The sequence below is a fragment of the Globicephala melas genome, chromosome 4 (assembly GCF_963455315.2).
Source record: "Globicephala melas chromosome 4, mGloMel1.2, whole genome shotgun sequence".
NCBI classification, from domain to species: Eukaryota; Metazoa; Chordata; class Mammalia; order Artiodactyla; family Delphinidae; genus Globicephala; species Globicephala melas.
In genome coordinates, this window is record NC_083317.1 from 75,166,591 (window position 1) to 75,183,796 (window position 17,206).

General features: G+C 45.9%; 1 protein-coding gene across 2 annotated transcripts in view; it reads left to right on the top strand.

Moving 5' to 3' along the window:
- Positions 1–204: 204 nt before the first annotated feature.
- The window catches only part of MB21D2 (Mab-21 domain containing 2), a 105,268-nt gene continuing 88,266 nt past the window's right edge, over positions 205–17,206 (top strand). The window contains exon 1 of one of the 2 annotated variants that reach the window (XM_030860616.2): positions 205–451. In XM_030860616.2, the coding sequence (XP_030716476.1) occupies positions 241–451 (211 nt within the window). In that variant the 5' untranslated portion in view covers positions 205–240. Of the gene's footprint in view, positions 452–713; positions 843–17,206 lie in introns of those variants that run through there. The other variant, XM_030860631.2, reaches the window with a different exon arrangement.

Consider the following 17,206-nt stretch of genomic DNA (forward strand, 5'->3'; position numbering starts at 1 on the left):
CAGGGAAGGGTGTCGGGGCCACACACGCACTCTCGCTGCAGTCCAGATCCTTCTGAAGCCCGGACGCCCGGAGCGCACCGAGCCGGAACCGCCCGCCTAGACGCCCGCCCGCCAGCCCGCCCACGGGCCGGGGTCACAGCCAGGGAGCCGGCGAGGGGAGGAGACCCAGGGGGGCTGGGTGGGGGGGCGGGGGTGGGTGCTGCCGCCGCCGCCGCGGAGCTGCTACTCGGCGCGTTTTGTATGAAGATGGCGGCTCCCACCGCCAGCAAGGCAGCCTCCCTGGGCTGTAACAACAAGCCTGCGTTCCCGGAGCTGGATTTCAGGTCGGGAGCTCGGGTGGAGGAATTGAACAAACTCATCCAAGAATTCACGAAGCACGACCAGCGGGAATATGACGACCAGAGAGCACTGGAGATTCACACAGCCAAGGATTTCATCTTTTCCATGCTGGGTAAGGAGGAAAAAGAGGGAGGGATGTGTGTGTGTGTGTTTGTGAGTGTGTGTGTGTGTGTTTGTGAGTGTGTGTGTGTGTGAGATGGGAAGCGGGGTAAAGAACCCATTCCCCTTTCTCGCGCGCTCTTTCCTTCTTGATTTTCTTCCCGGAGCCGCCGGGTGCCTGGGGTATAACCCATCTCTGTTCCGCCTCTTCCCTTCTTTCTCCGCGGCAACCTGAGCTGCCTTCCCTCCCCTCCCTACTATACTTTGTGCCGGGTCCCTTTTCCACCCCAGTTCGCTGGCTCTTTTGTTAATTTCTCACCGACGGGGGCCTGGAAGGCAGGTGAAGTGTTCGTGGTGAAACGTCTCACTGTTTGGGGGAAGCCCCTGGAAGCCGCGCGGTCCAGGTGAGAACCGGCTGCGCCTTTCAATTAAGGGATTTGTCTCCAAAGACAAGGACCTGCTCCTTCCCAACGCCGAGTCTCGGGTCCTCTCCAGAGCTCGGGGCGCGGAGACAACCTGGGGCTCTGGCTCGGCGCCGGAGCGACAAGTTGCTCTCTAGTCTCGCTTGCGGCGCGGCGCTGTCAAGCCGGGCCCCCGGTGGCCAAACTTGTTGGGTGTTCCCTGGTAACCCGCTCAAGTAGGCTGGGCGCAGGGAGTTCCTGCAACTTTGATTTGCAAGTAGATTTCCCCTTGAAGCGGTCGGAAGCATTTCCGGTGCTTCTCCGGGCTTCTTGCTGAGCTCGGAATTCCTAATTCCCAGCTCGAAAACGACCACGCTCAAGATCTCTGACCCCGAGGAGCGCCAGCCCCTTCCTCTTTGTGTGCTGTCTATGCACCGGCCGAGAGAGGTGTCCTGGGTTTCGAACCCCGGCGACGTCCGGGTTTAGAATAATGCCGCCCCTCCCACCCCCCCAGCCTGGCACCTACAGTTCCTTACACAACTGAATGTTGTGTAAAGGAAAATAATTGAGTCAGGCCAGGGAGACCGAACCCCTCCCCAAGTGTCCTGTCGTTCGGCTTAGTGCTGTGAGTGTCCGCTGCTGGGAGCCTCTAGCGTAGCTTGCGGCTCCACCAGTGCAACTCTGCCTGAATGCAGTACGTGGCCTGGCGGTGAACTCTCTGCAGAACTGGGACTCCAGTGTAGCGCTGCCCCACCGCGTGTCTCTGTGCGCTCGACAAATACATTCGTAGGCAATTTTCCAGGTAGTGGGAAATTTAATTGAAATAGGTCTTGGACCACAGAGGAAGACTGAGCTTTTGCCTTCCTCCTGCCGTCTACTTGGATTTCAGCCGGCTGTCTGCTGTCCTTGCTGGTTCTATCATCGGGTATTTTCTCTCGGTTTGCTTCCTCCCCACAGCCCAGGTTGGGGGTAATACAAATTGTACGTGTGCCGGCGGTGGGTAGTAACGCTTTGGGAAGTTCGATGAAGCATGTTAAAACTTGGGGCTGGATTTTACTTTTTGCTCCACACTCCCCAAGTGTATCCAAGGTTGTGTATGGGGTTGAAAAGCTCTCCATTGAGAGATTCGACCCTTCAACTAATATTGAATTAAATGTGGTGTGTGTGTGTGTGCGCGCGCGCGCGCGTGCGTGTGCGTGTTTAAATAACTCCCTAACCTTGCGGTGGGAAGCTTACAAGCTTACAAAGCTTTCAGATCCGAAAACCAGCACAGTGATTGTCAGAAGGGTGGGGATACACAGAGAAGGCTCAGGGCAAGTTATTTAAGTTGCTTAATCATGTCCTTTCTCTTTGACGTATATAATGGAAGTCTGCCATTGTGTTGTTATAGCGCTGGCCTCAATTCCAATGTCTCCTGTCCTAGGTCGTTCACTAGGAAAAGGTGCTCGGTCACCATCAGTCAGGATAGTCATGGAACAGAAAATGGGAGGCTGTGGGGAGGGGTAAGTTTAAGTGCCCAGCTCATGAGGAAATCCTGTGCTAACCCCACAGCTGATAACGCTGATTTCTCAAAGCCTTTACGAAGGGTGAATTATTGCGGGTGCTTAATTTATTTTGTGTTTAATGTCATGAGTGGCATGGTGTTGGCAGGTAAACGAAATTCCCTTTTATTCATTTTTACCCAGTTGATCTTGCAAGAGAAGTCTTTCTTGCCCCCTGGGAATTTGATATTTCCACCTGCGGGAGAGAAAATTCAGGAGAATGTTGTTTAAGCCTCTTGCCCCTCTGGACACTAGCAGGCAGATGGCGAAATGAGCTTGCCTGTGTGTGGTGCTGCATTCATTTGTGAGTTGCTTGCTTTCCTTTAATGAGGTGCTGGCTGCTCTAGACAAGTGAAGGTTTGGCGACAGCAAGGGTCCCTGTGTGGATTTACTTTTCCTAAAGGGGATTTTCGCTTGGCTTGAAAAAACAAAATCTCTTTTTGTGCACTTTGTTTCACTTGCCGCAGTCCACAGTCTTTCATGAATATGCGAATGATGTGTCTTAATGACCCTCAGCTTGTTAAGGTGTTAACAGGGGTGGCACCAGGCCCTTATTTCTGGGAGCTTCTGGGGGGTGGGTGTGAGTCCTCCTGGCTTTGTTCCGCTTCTGTCTGAGCGGCACCTGAGGATTGTTGACAGCCTGAAAACATTATCCCCTCACACAGAACGAAATGGCAGAGGAGTTTGGTGCAAACCTCTTTAATGGAGCTTTGGATAACGCTACCTCTGTTTTTAGGCAGCTGGCAGGGGCAGCCACTTTCTGTATGAGATTGTTAGCCTGGACTAAAGCCCCCGCCCACCGGCTTCCCAGATCCTTTTTGTTTTATCGAGATTGGAGGCAACTTTACTACGCAGAAGGGCGAAGTTGTGGTAGGCTGTTGTCATAAACGGTGACCCGTCAGCACCGGGAAACTCCACTGTCCTATCAAAACAGGGGTCTGCCTAGTCTGTGGAGTTGATCTGAGCCTGCTGCTGGTCACCCAGCTGTCCATGGTCTGTCCTGGCCTTCTCTGCTTGTCCAGAGATTCTGATTCCTTTGGAGGCAGGTATTTGCGGGAGTCCTCTAGACTCACTATTTATTTCTCTACACCTTGATCTTTTAGGAGAATGATTGCTGTTATTATCTAGTTAATATGTGAGAGCCCAGATTGTGGGAGAGACTGGCAGTGCATAATAAACACCATTTATCAGAATTCAGGGAAATTGCCAGAGTTCATTAATATTTTAATAATATTTGGTATTTGCATAATGTCTCTGCCAGCTCTTTTGTCATCTTCATTCCCTGGTGAGGTCGAATGAAGACTGGTTGTGTCCCCATTGAACAGATGCAGAACAGGGGTTATGAAGAAGCTAGAAGAGCCAGGAAGAAATAAGAAGTCACTTCCCCTTCAGTCCAAATGGTTGGTACCATGGTGTGGTCATTAGAGTAGTTATCACTTACTGACTGCCTTCTCTGTGCCAGGAACTGCACACAACCTTAGGAGTGGTATTGCTTTCCCATTACGCAGACGAGGATATTGAAATTTACTAGGGTTAAGAATCATCCAGGGTCCCATGGCTAATAAATGGAAGAGATGTTGCTAAAACTCTCTTGGCCCTATTCTAAGTCTTCTTCTATCAAGAACTGAGGTATTAAATCCAGAGGAGGGGCTTTGTTTAAAAAAAAAAATTGTCTCTCCTTTCAGAATTTGTTTCTGCTTTCAGCTGTATTAGGGTAATCCAATCAGCATTTGACACGAGTTCTGGAGCAGTCTGAGTTGGAGTATTTTATTCCATAGAAAGATCATTCGTTTGAATTTCAGGTTAAGACACTGATGGTCATTAGAATAAAATGTTAAAATCTATAGTTCCTGTCTCAGTCTGCCTCTTGCTGGCTAGGTGGTCTTAGGTTTTTCATCCATTAAACACAGATAATAGTATTTTCATCTATTAAACATGGAATAATAGTAATGCACTGTTTCAGAATTATGTGTGTGAATATGAAGTTATTTTGTAAACTGACAAGGAATGTATATATGATTTTATTATTTATTTAAAGAAATGGGCATTGTTAGAAAATCTAGTGAACTTACACTGGAACTATTTCTGCAGCTTCCTATCAGAAAGACTATAGAGAATGATTAGAGGTGACCTAGGAGAATATAGGCTCTGGCTGGAGAGGGCATGATTAATTCCAAGCCACATTGCCATTTGTTAAGTTCATACTGTATGCTGGCCCTTGTGCTAGCTACTTTGCATAAATATATTCATGTAATTTTCTTCCAGAAACTTTTTAAGGATACATCCCATCATGCCTGTTTTAGAGGTGCAGTAGGTGGTGTTAATCCCCCTTTAAAGATGAAACACTAAGGCTCAAAGAGGTCAAGTACTTATGCCAAGATCTTACGGAGTTTGAGTTTGAACCCAAGTATTCCTGACTCGAAAGCTCATGTTCCTTCCACTGTGTGGGCAATCAGTTTCTATCACTCTTGGGCCAGACAACCAAAAAGGCCCCACCCCGTGGGGAATGCTATACTCAGTACCCTGCTTAGCCTGCACGAGCAGAGATGGTCTCTTTTGGTCTGTATTTCTTACTTTCGTGCGTTCAACAAATATTTACTGAATGTTATACTGTTTGCCAAGCAGTATGCAGGGTCCTAAGGATAAAATAATGAGCAGAAACTTTAATTCATATGAGCCTGTGGAGACCCCCTCCCTCTTCTGCTTTGCCCATCAACTTTAAGAGAATAGTTTGCTGACTCTTGTCTCCTTTCAGGCCCATGGTTGTGGTGTTTCTGAGTGCTGTCGGAAACTACCATATTTTTTAGGTACTTTCTATATCTACAGACTAGGCCATTTTGAAGCCCTGTCTTTCGAGTGTTTGAATGTCACTTTTCCTTAACGAATTCATCCAGCAATCTTTACTGAGGGAATTTATTGTGAATCTTTGCTTTGTGGGCCTCCAAGTCTTGGTACGTTCCTTAGTGTTCTGGTCACTAATGTGCTGTGGTATCTGTATAATGGACATCATCTTTGAAGTCTGTTCCAGCTCTGAAAACATTATGCATCTGGGGCAGGGAAGTCCCTCTGAACATTTATTTTTGCTTCTGGTTTGAGTTTGCTGCCCTTCATGACAGAAGAGCCCTGGAACCATTGATGATCCCTGGTCTTGCTATGATGCCTTGTTGGGCCACCCATTGGATAATGCATTGCTTGTGATTAGACTGGGTCCCTTTTGTATTCACAGAAACAGTGGAGTCTCTCATGTCAAACTAGGAATTTGTCCTTGAATGTTAGCTCTTTAGATTCTCCTGGAGCTTTTTAACAATTTGGAACCTCTGGTCCTGTTTTAGACCTATTGAATCCGAATCCCTAGAGATCCCCAAACTGGCTGCTCAGCACGCTGACATTGTGTCCCGTGTTAGGCGTGATGTTGTTCGTTCCCTGTCCAGTAGAGCTGCTTGTGCACACAATGAGCTGATCCCAGTTGACTTTTGAGACTAGAACTGGGCTGCTGCGTCTAATGAGCAGATATGTCCCCTGGCTTCTGGTAAAGCTGGAGTCCTTCCCCCTGGGACAGAGACAGGGAGGCATAGTGATTGAGATGATTATTAGAATGTTTCCTCTGTGTCAGAGGTTGTAATAGGGTTTCCCATCATTGGATCTTTTCCCAAGGACACCATAACCCTTTGAAGTAAAGAAGAATGGAGAACTCTAGGATTAGAAAAATTCAGGAATTTGTCCAAGTTTACTAGCAAGTAAGTGGTATAGCTGGGACTTAACCAAGGTCAGGCTGATGGAAAACCCTTGCTTTCAACAGTGATACTATTCTGCCTTCTAGAGGGGCAGGAGAACTGGATTCTAGCCCCAACTCCTCCAGTTAACTTGCTCTGTGATTTTGGGCAAGTCACTTAACAGACTCTTGAGTCTCAGAGTCTGAATATGTAAGTTGGGGCAAATAATTATACCTACCTCCTGTGTTCAGATGCATTCAGTTCTGAAGATGAAGGTACAAAAGAAGGACATTTCTGAGTTCTAGTAAAGCTCTGTTTTGTACTGTGTGGAATGTGTGTTACCCTAAGTCACCTAACCTTTTTTGGGCCTTTTTTTTGCCCACTTTCCAATTGTAGAAAATACAAAGAAGAAAGTAAAATCACCTCCAAATTCTAATTACTGTTAATACTTGATGTACATTTTTTCTGGACGTCTATGTTTATAAAACACGCTTACGGGCTTCCCTGATGGTGCAGTGGTTGAGAGTCCACCTGCCGATGCAGGGGACACGGGTTCGTGCCCCGGTCCGGAAAGATCCCACATGCCGCGGAGCGGCTGGGCCCGTGAGCCATGGCCGCTGAGCCTGTGCGTCCGGAGCCTGTGCTCCGCAACGGGAGAGGCCACAACAGTGAGAGGCCCGCGTACCGCAAAAAAAACAAAAAAACAAAAAACCACGCTTACACCCACTCATACTTACATGCTTGCAGTTTTACATACATAATCCTATTGGATATGTGGGGTTTTTTTTAGTAAATTTATCAATGTGCTGTCATCTACTGCACTTTTGGAAAGGAGCTATAACCTGTGTTAAGATGTTTTCTTGCTTCTTTCATTCATCTTTTATTTCAAAAGAAGATACTGTTCTGGAACTTAGAGCACATTCTGTGGTTTAATGATTGGAGAATGAAGAACCTTCTTCTTGGTGACTTCTGAGGGTTTGGCCATCTCCTTTCAATGCCATCTCCTACTTGTGTCTTTGCATGTTCTACATGGTCTCATAACATTACCCGAATTTCTCACTTTCTTCTTTTGCTTGGGCTGTTTTCTCTATCAGGATTTCTTAACCTGGGTCCATGGAAACAAAAACTTGGAATCTGTGAACTTGATTGGGGAAAAAGTACCTCTTTATTTTTATTGACCGCTAACTGCAATATTGCATTTCCTTTCATTATAAAAGTAGGTAACAAACCACAGTAGTATTAGCAGTACCTCTGTTTTTTGCTTTTGTTGCCAATAGAAATCACAGATATTTTCACTTCACATTACAGATATTACAGACATCTCAAAAAGCCATTCACTGCTGCTTTGAAATTATGGTAGATGTTAGACTTGCTGCTAGATTTTATTGAATGCATTATACTCTATCACAAATTTGTTTTTTAACTGCATTTTGTGTTTTAATACCAATTTTCTTTGAAGTCCTGTGTAATTTTATCATTCATTTAAATATACTTGTGTTTTTTGCAGGGGTCGCCAGGCTTTTCCAGCCTGTCAAGACATCTGTGTCACAGAAGCAGTTAAGAGTCTCAGCATTCTGACATCTCATCTCTGCTTTGTTTTCTTCTCCCAGCTCAAATGCCACTTGACTAATGAAGCTTTCCTATATCTCTCCAAGGAGAAAAATTTCCCTTCCCTCTGTGTTCTCCTAACACCTGGTCCTCTTTCATAGCCCTTACCACATGTTCCCCACGCTGTAGGCTGAATAATCCCTGCTCATTTACCTTTGCAGCGCCCAGTGGGCTTACGTAAACAGTAGGTGCCAACAGAGTGTTACGTGACTTCATGCATTTTAAAAGAGCCTTTCTGTGCACAGCTTCTGATTTCAGGCTCTATTTAAGGCATGAGCGCTTTCTGACATTGTCTCTTTATGGTTGCTCCCCTCATTAAGCCATATTCCGTCATCGTCTCTGGAGTCAAGAAAATCTTGATCTGATCTCCTCATGTGGTAGGGGAGTTCTTTCCTAGATTCCAATAATAACATCCTTAAGACTTATCATAGGGCAGTTTAAGAAATGTCCCAATTAATTTGCCGTAGCTTGTTGACCAAGAGTGGCAAACCGTGACTTGTGGGAAATCCCCCTTTCCTGAAGACCCTGACTTTTCTTCCCTGGGCATCCAGGGTACTTGCGAACCTCCTGCACTCCCACACCTGGGGCTTTAAAGGATGCATAGAAAGCATAAGTCACCTTTCTCATGAAGGTGTTCCTTGTGCTTACCAGTCAACCTCCAGGTGTTTGGATGCCTATTCTAGCATCCTAATTGCAGCAATTATTTATGATTATAAGCTAATTTGCCATCAATACTTTATCTTTGTGCAGTGCTTTATAGATTCAATACATATTAGCATCTGATACGGTGTGGTATTATTCTTTGGACCAGCCTTTGAGAAAGGACCTAGTAACCCCCATTTACAGATGGGAATACTGAGACTCTGGGAGGTGATACGACTTAGTTGGAGGTTATAGAGTAGGTTGTAGAACAGGACTCAACCCAGATCTCCGGTGTCTTCTGCTCCAGCATATAGCCTGCAAAGAGCTTATGGCTTTTCTACCCAGATATCTTTCATGGTTGCTGGGGTGAGTCTGTGTTCCCAGACCAGGCAAGGGTAGCAGCTTTCATACCTCTCTGGCTTTTCTACTCTCTACTGGGCCAAGGGTACACAGTGGGTAAGGCTGTCTGAGGGCGGCATGGCTCAGTACATACCCTGTAGGCACGCATTCTCCATGTCTGTTTGTTAGCCTCGCGTATCTGAGGGCCTGTGACAGCATTCACAATGGACTTGGGTGACTACTTGCCAGCTGAGCGATCTCTTTAAGGACAGTTCATAATTATGCCATTATGTGAGGCCCTGTCTCCAGGAAACAGCTATCTGTTTTTCGTCCACTTAAGTGCCTTTTCATGAATTCCCTCTGCACAAGATAAAGAGACAGATTACTAGGGACAGTGCTGCTATGAATAAAGCTGGCACGGGGAGCTGTTGTTCAGTTTGTTTATTTTTTATATTTTTTTTCCCTCAACACAGGAAGACTTGATTAATACTTGTGAGTTAAGTCAGTAGTGGGAGTTGGTGTAAGGCTTGTTGAGGTTTTTGTTTCTTCTAATGAGTATTTGAATATTTACAGTGTGCATAGAATTGAGTATTCATTCATTAATTCATAAAATTCATTCAACATATGTCGGAGTGCCTACCATGAACTAGTGTAATTACTGTGGTGAAGATCCTGTATTGTAAGAGTACAGAGTGGTGAGTTAGAGAAGCAAGGTCACTACCTCATTAAGACTTATGTTCTCTGGGGAATTCAACAAGATTTAAGCACATGAGTAAATAGGGATGTGTGCTTAAAAAAAAAAAAAAAGCACAGACCCTTATGATGGAAGGTTGGGTAGGATGGAGTGAAGAGTGATAGAGAAGGCCTCTCTGAAGCAGAGACATTTGAACTGGAAAGATAAGAAGGACCTGGCCACCTGAAGACTGATGGAAGTGTATTCAAGTAGGTAGAACATCATGTGCAAAGGCCCTGGGGTGGGTCCATTTGAAAGCAGCTTTCAAGGCTGCTTTAAATTATAGCAAGTCTGATTTGGTCTCTACGAGGAGGAATGGTCTATGTTTGGATTAGGCCCACAGTGGAAGGAATGGGCTGCCTGCCTTGGAATATAGCGAGTTTCCTGCAGGTGGAGGTTTTCCAAGTGGGGCCACCCTTTGGCTAGGCTCTTGTTGATAGCATTCAGGGACTGGAGGAGAGGGAGACAGTGTAGAAAGGTTGGGTTACAGATCCTCAAAAGGCCCTTTGTAGCCATGTAATTCTCTGATTTCACCTCTGATAGCCCTAAGCTAACAACAGTGAATTCTGTATTAGATGGTTTATGCGTCAAACTGCAGTTTTCATGGGAAAATGATAAACCTGTATTTTTTCATCTGGACTTCCACAGTGTACAAAATACTTTCATAGGCATAATCTAGTTTTGACTTCTCACAACAACCATATAGAGTAGGTATTATTATTGTCTCTGTTTTAACATAGGAAGAAACCCGTCGTCAAGAGAAGTAACTCACTCAAGGTCACTGAATGGTTGAGGTGGAATCAAATTGAAATCCTTTGAAGTTCACCCCAAATTCTTTGTATTAGGCTGATTCTAGAAACCTCCCTTATCCCACGCCACCTCAGGGTATGGAAGAAGGAGGATTTCTGGTCCAGAGAGAGGCACTGAGGATTGGTAAGAAGAACTAGGCTAATAGACTGCAGGTCTGCACGTGCCTGTTGTCGGGATGCAACTTGGAAGCACTTTTCTAGGCTGCTTCAAGATCACCCTTTTAGCAGCTGCAGCTGTTCCTGATAGCAGCTGCTTGTACGGATGATGCTGTGATTAATAAAGAAATCTCAACAGTTTGTTCTCAACTGTGCCCTTGGTGTGCGCAGCCTGCTTTAACACAGGCTGTGTTTCTGATCTGGAACAACAGAATCCTGCTGGCATATGGTGCCCCAGGGGCTCATAGCCCAGTTGTGAGAAGGGGCGGTCCCTCTAGTTCCGAACCAGGGAGCCAAAGGCCCACCAGGGACTGAGTGGTAAGGAAAGTGTGTGCAGTGTGCCGCGTGGTAAATGCCAGCTGGTTCTTGATGTCAGAGTCAGGGATGCCGGGCAGTAGGGGGCTGCACTGGTGAAGGAGATCACCTCTCACCTCCCTTGTAGGTCAAACTGTGGCTGCCAGTTTATCACCTCTGATTTGGAATCTGAGGCCCCAGAGAAGGGCCATAGTTCATCCACTACTGTACAGCTAGTTTGGGGGCAGAATCATGGTTAGAACCCAGGTTTCCCGTCTACCTGCTGTGTGTGTGTGTGTGTGTGTGTGTGTGTGTGTTGGTGTTACTTCTATCATGCCATTTCCAAATAAGTTTTCCCTTTGAATGAAAAACTATCTGTGTAACTGAAAATAATAATAACCACACTCAAATAATGTCTACCATGTTCCAAGAATAGTTCTAAGTGCTTTATACTTTATGTACATTATCTAAATTAATCCTAGCGACAACCCTATGAGGAAGGTATTATTCTTATTTACTGATGAGCAATCCAAAGCACAGAGAGATTAAGCAATTTGCCCGAAGTCACAAAGCTAGTGGTAGACTGGCAATTTGAACCCAGGAAACCTAGCTTCAGGCAGAAAATAGCAAATAACTGTGGATCTTTTTTTACCTCATTAAGAAAAAAAACCTTTCCTCCTGCAAAGTGGAAATCATTGATGGAATACTACAATTTAAAAATTGTTTTAATTTATTTATTTATTTTTGGCTGCGTTGGGTCTTTGTTGCTGCACGTGGGCTGTCTCTAGATGCAGCGAGTGGGGACTACTCTTCGTTGTGGTGTGTGGGCTTCTCATTGCAGTGGCTTCTCTTGTTGTGGAGCACTGGCTCTAGGCGCGTGGGCTTCGGTAGTTGTGGCACGTGGGCTCTAGAGCGCGGGCTCAGTAGTTGTGGCGCAAGGGCTTAGTTGCTCCGTGGCATGTGGGATCTTCCTGGACCAGGGATCGAACCCGTGTCCCCTGCATTGGCAGGCAGATTCTTAACCGCTGTGCCACCAGGGAAGTCCTGGAATACTACAATTTTAATGCTGTTAGGAAACTTGGAAGTTAGGTGGCCTGAGTTGCTCCCTCCTCCATTTTACAGAAGTGGAAACTGAGGCCCAGAAGGGAAAGGGGACTCGATCATCCTGAACACTGATTTTACTTTTGGGCAGAGTGGAGGTGAGTTAAATGTCTGGCAAGTGACTGCTTCCTGAGAAAGGTGTTTGTACCTAAGACTGTCCACTCAGTAGCATCTGCTCCCTGGGGAGCATCTGCCTGGGTTTAAAGTGAAGGGGAATCACTTTGAGAGGGCTGTGCTTCTAGATAGGGAACATTTCCCTGCTACAGAGCTGCCTTGTAGTTTGAAGTTTTTTTAAGCTATTAGGTGAAGAATGCTGAATAAATAACCTGGTGGGCACACTATTTCTGGTGTGTCATGTTTGCTTTTTGTCTTCTGATTGTTCCTTGTCTTTCTCTCTCGTTCCCCCTGCCGCCCACCCCGTGACGTGTGTCCTTTTCTCACTTCTCTGCTGTCTACACAGCTTTGAGTATCACAATGAATATTTTTGTCTCTGAACAGTCTGTATCTACGGTAAGGAAGGAGGCTGGCTGAGTAGACTGTGGGACACTGGGTCCAGCCTATGTTTGGGAGGAGTTGAAGCTCCATGGGCTAGTAAGACTCCTGGCAATGGACCTTCCCTCTCTGCTGCTGCTGAGACCTCAGAGCCTTAGGAGGATTTAGAGAGTTGTAATAGGATTCGAAGAATTATAGAGGAGTTAAGCTGGTGGGGATCTTCCTGAGACCAGTTCATCCACCCCATCATGTCGCTGGTGGGGAAATTTAACCCCATGGCGGCGGACAGTAACTTGCTCAAGGTCAAGCTGGTGGTGGTGATGATAATGACTGTATTGGGAAACTCTTCCCTGCTGTTTATCAGGCATTGTTCCAAGTGCTTTGTAATCATTAACCCAGGTAATCCTCACAACAATACTGCGATGGTAGCAATACTGCTACCATCCCCCTGCTTTACCTGTAAAGCAACTACAGCAGTTAAGTCACTTGCTCAAGCTGGTGAGAGGCTGGATTCAAATCTAGGCAGTTGAGCTCTTAACCCCATGTACCTTTCCATGACATGAGCGCCATCACCATGCCAGGCGCTGTGCTCGTTGCTGGCATAAAACATGAGGTGATGCTAAACGTTGAGGGAGAGGATGGAAGTGAGGGAATAGTGGGCAGAGTGGAGAAGAGGTTGGTTTGATTGTCCGGCGAGCCAGTTGCTAATACGATTCTTCTGGCTCCTGGTCCAGACTCTTTTCATTCTATCACTTGGCCTTTCTTGGCAGCCCTCAGGACAAACATTCTTTTGATGCTTGTGGTTTATGTTTATTGAAAGTCCTTTGTGTGAAATACCATCTCATCCATGCCATCTCCTCATTTTGAAAGTAAGAAGGTGTGTCTCAGCTAATTGATTGATTTAAGGCTCTATAAAGGTCAACTGGGCCCTTGATGCTAAGTAAATTAGGGCAAGTCTTATGAAGGTACAGGCTCTACCCCCCTCTTTCCCCCCATGTCATTCCGGATTTAGAACATTTAATTAGGACATAGTTAATGTAGTCTATCATTGTGGGGGGAATGGGAGCTCATCGTTTTTCAGTGAAAGGCAGATGCCAAATGCACTCTTAAGACAGTTACTGTGAAATCAAAATTTATAAATCGAATTGGGTTTTAAGTGAACTCAGGGATCTGACTCTTTAGTGCAGTAAGTGACTACTTTTGAAAAGGGAATAATTCTTTAGGTAAAAATTGGATCTAGCCGCCCTGCTTTGTAAGGGCAGATGTTTGTACGTTGACTTGGCATTGGCTTCATGCTACAAGATCAGTCGTTGGGATGAAATCACTTCTTGAAAATCTGGTGCTCGTGATGCAGAGGATTGGAACTGGAATCCTCAGAGAAGCCTCATCCCCAACCTACTTACTCATTTTTTCCTGGAATAAAATCTCAGGGGAATGGAGCATCCGGGATGGGCAAGCCCATCTGGACAGCGTAGAAACTCATGGAGAGAATTTTATCCTCTCTGGTTCTTGGGGAAGAGGATGGATGGGAAATGATCCTTCTGAGTATCTTTGTGTCATTCAGGACCAACCTACCTCTGTTCCTGTCCCCTGGGTCGCATCCTCTCTGCAGGCCCAGCCTTCTTCCCTGGGGATTACTTCTGCCCCTTTTATCTGCAGTTTCTCCTTCATTACTGATTCCTTCTTAAACACTCACACGTGCATTCTCCATATTCCTTCAACAGAGATCTTTGAGAATTTCTGTGCAACAAGCCCTCTGTGAGCAGTAGGAATACAGTGGGGAACAAACCTTCATATTTGGTTACAAGTCTTAGAAGGAGATGGACAGTGAAAAAAAGTTGTAGGTTATGACTAATGCCCTGAAGGAAATACCAACAAGAACAGAACAGGGTGCTGTGATGTGTCTTTCCTTCTCCAACTTGCCCTTGTGGACCATTCTCTCCTAAACTCTCTTCCCTTGGCTTCCATCCAGCATACTCTTGCTGGTTTTCTCCTTTTCCTCAGTCGCCGTGTAAGGGACAGATCTGTATTTCTTTGTCCAGCCCTTGGTGATCCTTCCGTCTTTTCTCCCCTCACGCTTTCTCTGATCCTCTCGTAGTGTCATTTTGCATCTCCCTTGCTGCCTTCCGAGCCTGTGCCCCAGCCTGGGCTTCACTGCCTCTTGGACAAGTCCACTTGGTTGACCCAAAGGTGCCACGAATTGAGTGTCCAAAGTGAATCTGTCTGTGCTTCAAGCCTGCTCCTCCTGGATCAGCCACACCACCTTTCACCAGAGTCATAAGACAGGAACTCGGGAATCATCCTGAGGCCCTCTCTCGTCCTCCTACCCCAAAGCTGAAAAGGAACTGAGGCCTGTCCATTCTGCCTCATCCTTTAGGCTCTGTTTTCTTCTCTCCATTCCCACTGTCACCACCTTAGTTAGGGTCACTACTGTCAGTTTCCTGGGTTACTGCAATAATCTCCCTGGGTTTTCTGCTTCCAGTCCCTTAAATCCATTCTCCATGCTGAGTCACCTTTTAAATAGGCCTAAACCCTCGGGGACAACCCATCATTCTTCACAGTAAAGTTAAACTCCTTAGTGTATTTTACAGTCTTTGGAGACCCAGCTCCTGCTCACATCTCTGGCTTCACCTCCTGCTACCCCTTCAGTTTCGCTGTATGTTTCTTATACACCTGCTTTGAGATGGGCGCTCTGTAAGGTGCTGACACTGCAATCTCTCTTGAAGTAAAAGCCTAAACATTCTGAACAGGATTAGAAGGACTCAGTGCTCTGTTTCCTAAGGCCTTTTCAAGCCCCATCTCAAACCTCAGATGTCCTCACTCTTTTGGTTTCAGCCACACAGGCGTTTCAATTCTTTGGAAATACCATATCCCCACCACTGAGGCCCTTTGCTGGAATGCACCATCCCTCCTCCCACACACCCATGCAACCAACGCCTTAACGTCTACTTCCCTAGATGACCTCAGCTCAATCCAAATGTCACTTCTCGAGGAGGCCTTTCAGGCTAGCCCAGGACGGGTCACCTTCTCCTAAACCTGCATTCTATGTTCATAGGTGTCTTAGTTGCACTGATCCGTTATGAGTTTGCTGATGTCTGACGTTTCCCATTGTCATGAAGGCTCAGTGATAGCTTATCTCAGACCTATTCTTGCTTGTCTTTTTCTACTTGCCTGAAACACAGTTGTTCAATAAGCATTGCTAGTGTGGTTGGCTACTTTGCTTTTGTTCTTGAACTTGAACAGTTAGGTAAAACACAGTTCACAATAGGCATTGAACTAGTCATTGTGTGCCGAGTTTTAAGGACATACCTTGGTGTGTTCAGGGGACTTCTCTTCCCAGACTCCCACCTCTCTGCAGCTTACAGCCATGGAATTATAAAAATGTACACTTTAGAAATTATCTAGTTCAGTCATTTCCAACCTTTTCTAAACATGAGAGTCTTTTTTTTTTTCAATTAAAAAATGATGAGGACTCAAATGGTAGTGGTTATATTTTTACTATCAGTTTATTGGAGAAAAAATGAGTAGTTATAGAAAGCTACTATGAATTTAGCTAACCATGTGAATTACTTTGAATTTTTTCATAATAGTGTCCATATATACTTGAAAAATAGTAGTATGTAGGCTTGAGAGGTAGTGCTTGGTGGGCACATGGATTTCTAGCACCAATAACTCCATGCCCTTGTGGTCCCTTAGTTAGGAACTAGCCACTTGGCTCTCCCTTTATTATGCAAATTTACATCAGATTTAGAACTGATTACCTGTGGGTTTGGTTTCCCCTATATGTGTTTGATTTGACCAACATGGTGGGTTTTTTTTTTTTGCGGTACGCGGGCCTCTCCCTGTTGTGGCCTCTCCGGTTGCGGAGCACAGGCTCCGGACGCGCAGGCTCCGCGGCCATGGCTCACGGGCCCAACCGCTCCGCGGCATGTGGGATCTTCCCGGACCGGGGCACGAACCCGTGTCCCCTGCATCGGCAGGCAGACTCTCAACCACTGCGCCACCAGGGAAGCCCAACATGGTGTTTTTAAATATCTAGAGCAAACATTTAAAAGTTGGGAGATTTTTCACAAAGCCAGATTTCCAGCTTGAAAAATGAGAAGGACTCCATTTATTTCCTGTGTGGCCATAATCTCCTGGTACTGAATAGCGGCTGTGTCCTTTAGAGGCACCACACTTTCTCCAGTTTGTCACAGTCCTCGCTCTATCTCTGTCGCTATATAGCAAGTTCATGGTAGAATGGGGACTAGAAACCCAGTGACTTCACCTGACGTGGGCCAGTGAGGCCAACTCCATCTCCACAGAGGCTTGTGAGCAGAAAGAGCCCTGGGCCCAGAGTCAGGAAACCTGAATCCTTGTCTGCTCGCTGTTACTGACTAGCTTGGTGACCTTGAACAAGCTGCATAACTTCTCTGAACCTCAGTTTTGTCGTTTTATAGTAAATACCTCTTAAGGCTCACCGAGTTGTTGGATCTCTGGACGGAAAGTTGTTTAGTCTAATGGAACATGTTGGTTATTAACTCCCTCATCTTCTCTTTCCTTGTCTTTCTTTTTCCTCTTACTGTTATAGAGGGATCTACCGTTTATTGTTGCACCTTGATGTTCATTTGAGAAATATGAGAAGGGAGCTATTGATTTCTCTCCCCAACCCTTTCTTAGCCACATCATGTCTGGAGGCAGCTCTAATCCTTTCGTCTCATGCCGTCTGCTCCTGCTGGGGGTACCATGGCCATAAGCAAGCTCCTGCTTGTGACATCCAAGACACCCCAGAGTTGAATTCCAAATATCAAAGAACTGGAGCCCACTGATTGCCTGTGGAGATGCTCAGTAACTAGCCAGCTCTGTCATTGCTCACATCTATGAAATACTAACGGGATACCAGGCTAACATGGAGGATTTCGTTTTTAGTGGCAATATCCTTGTAGCCAGATTTGTGGAA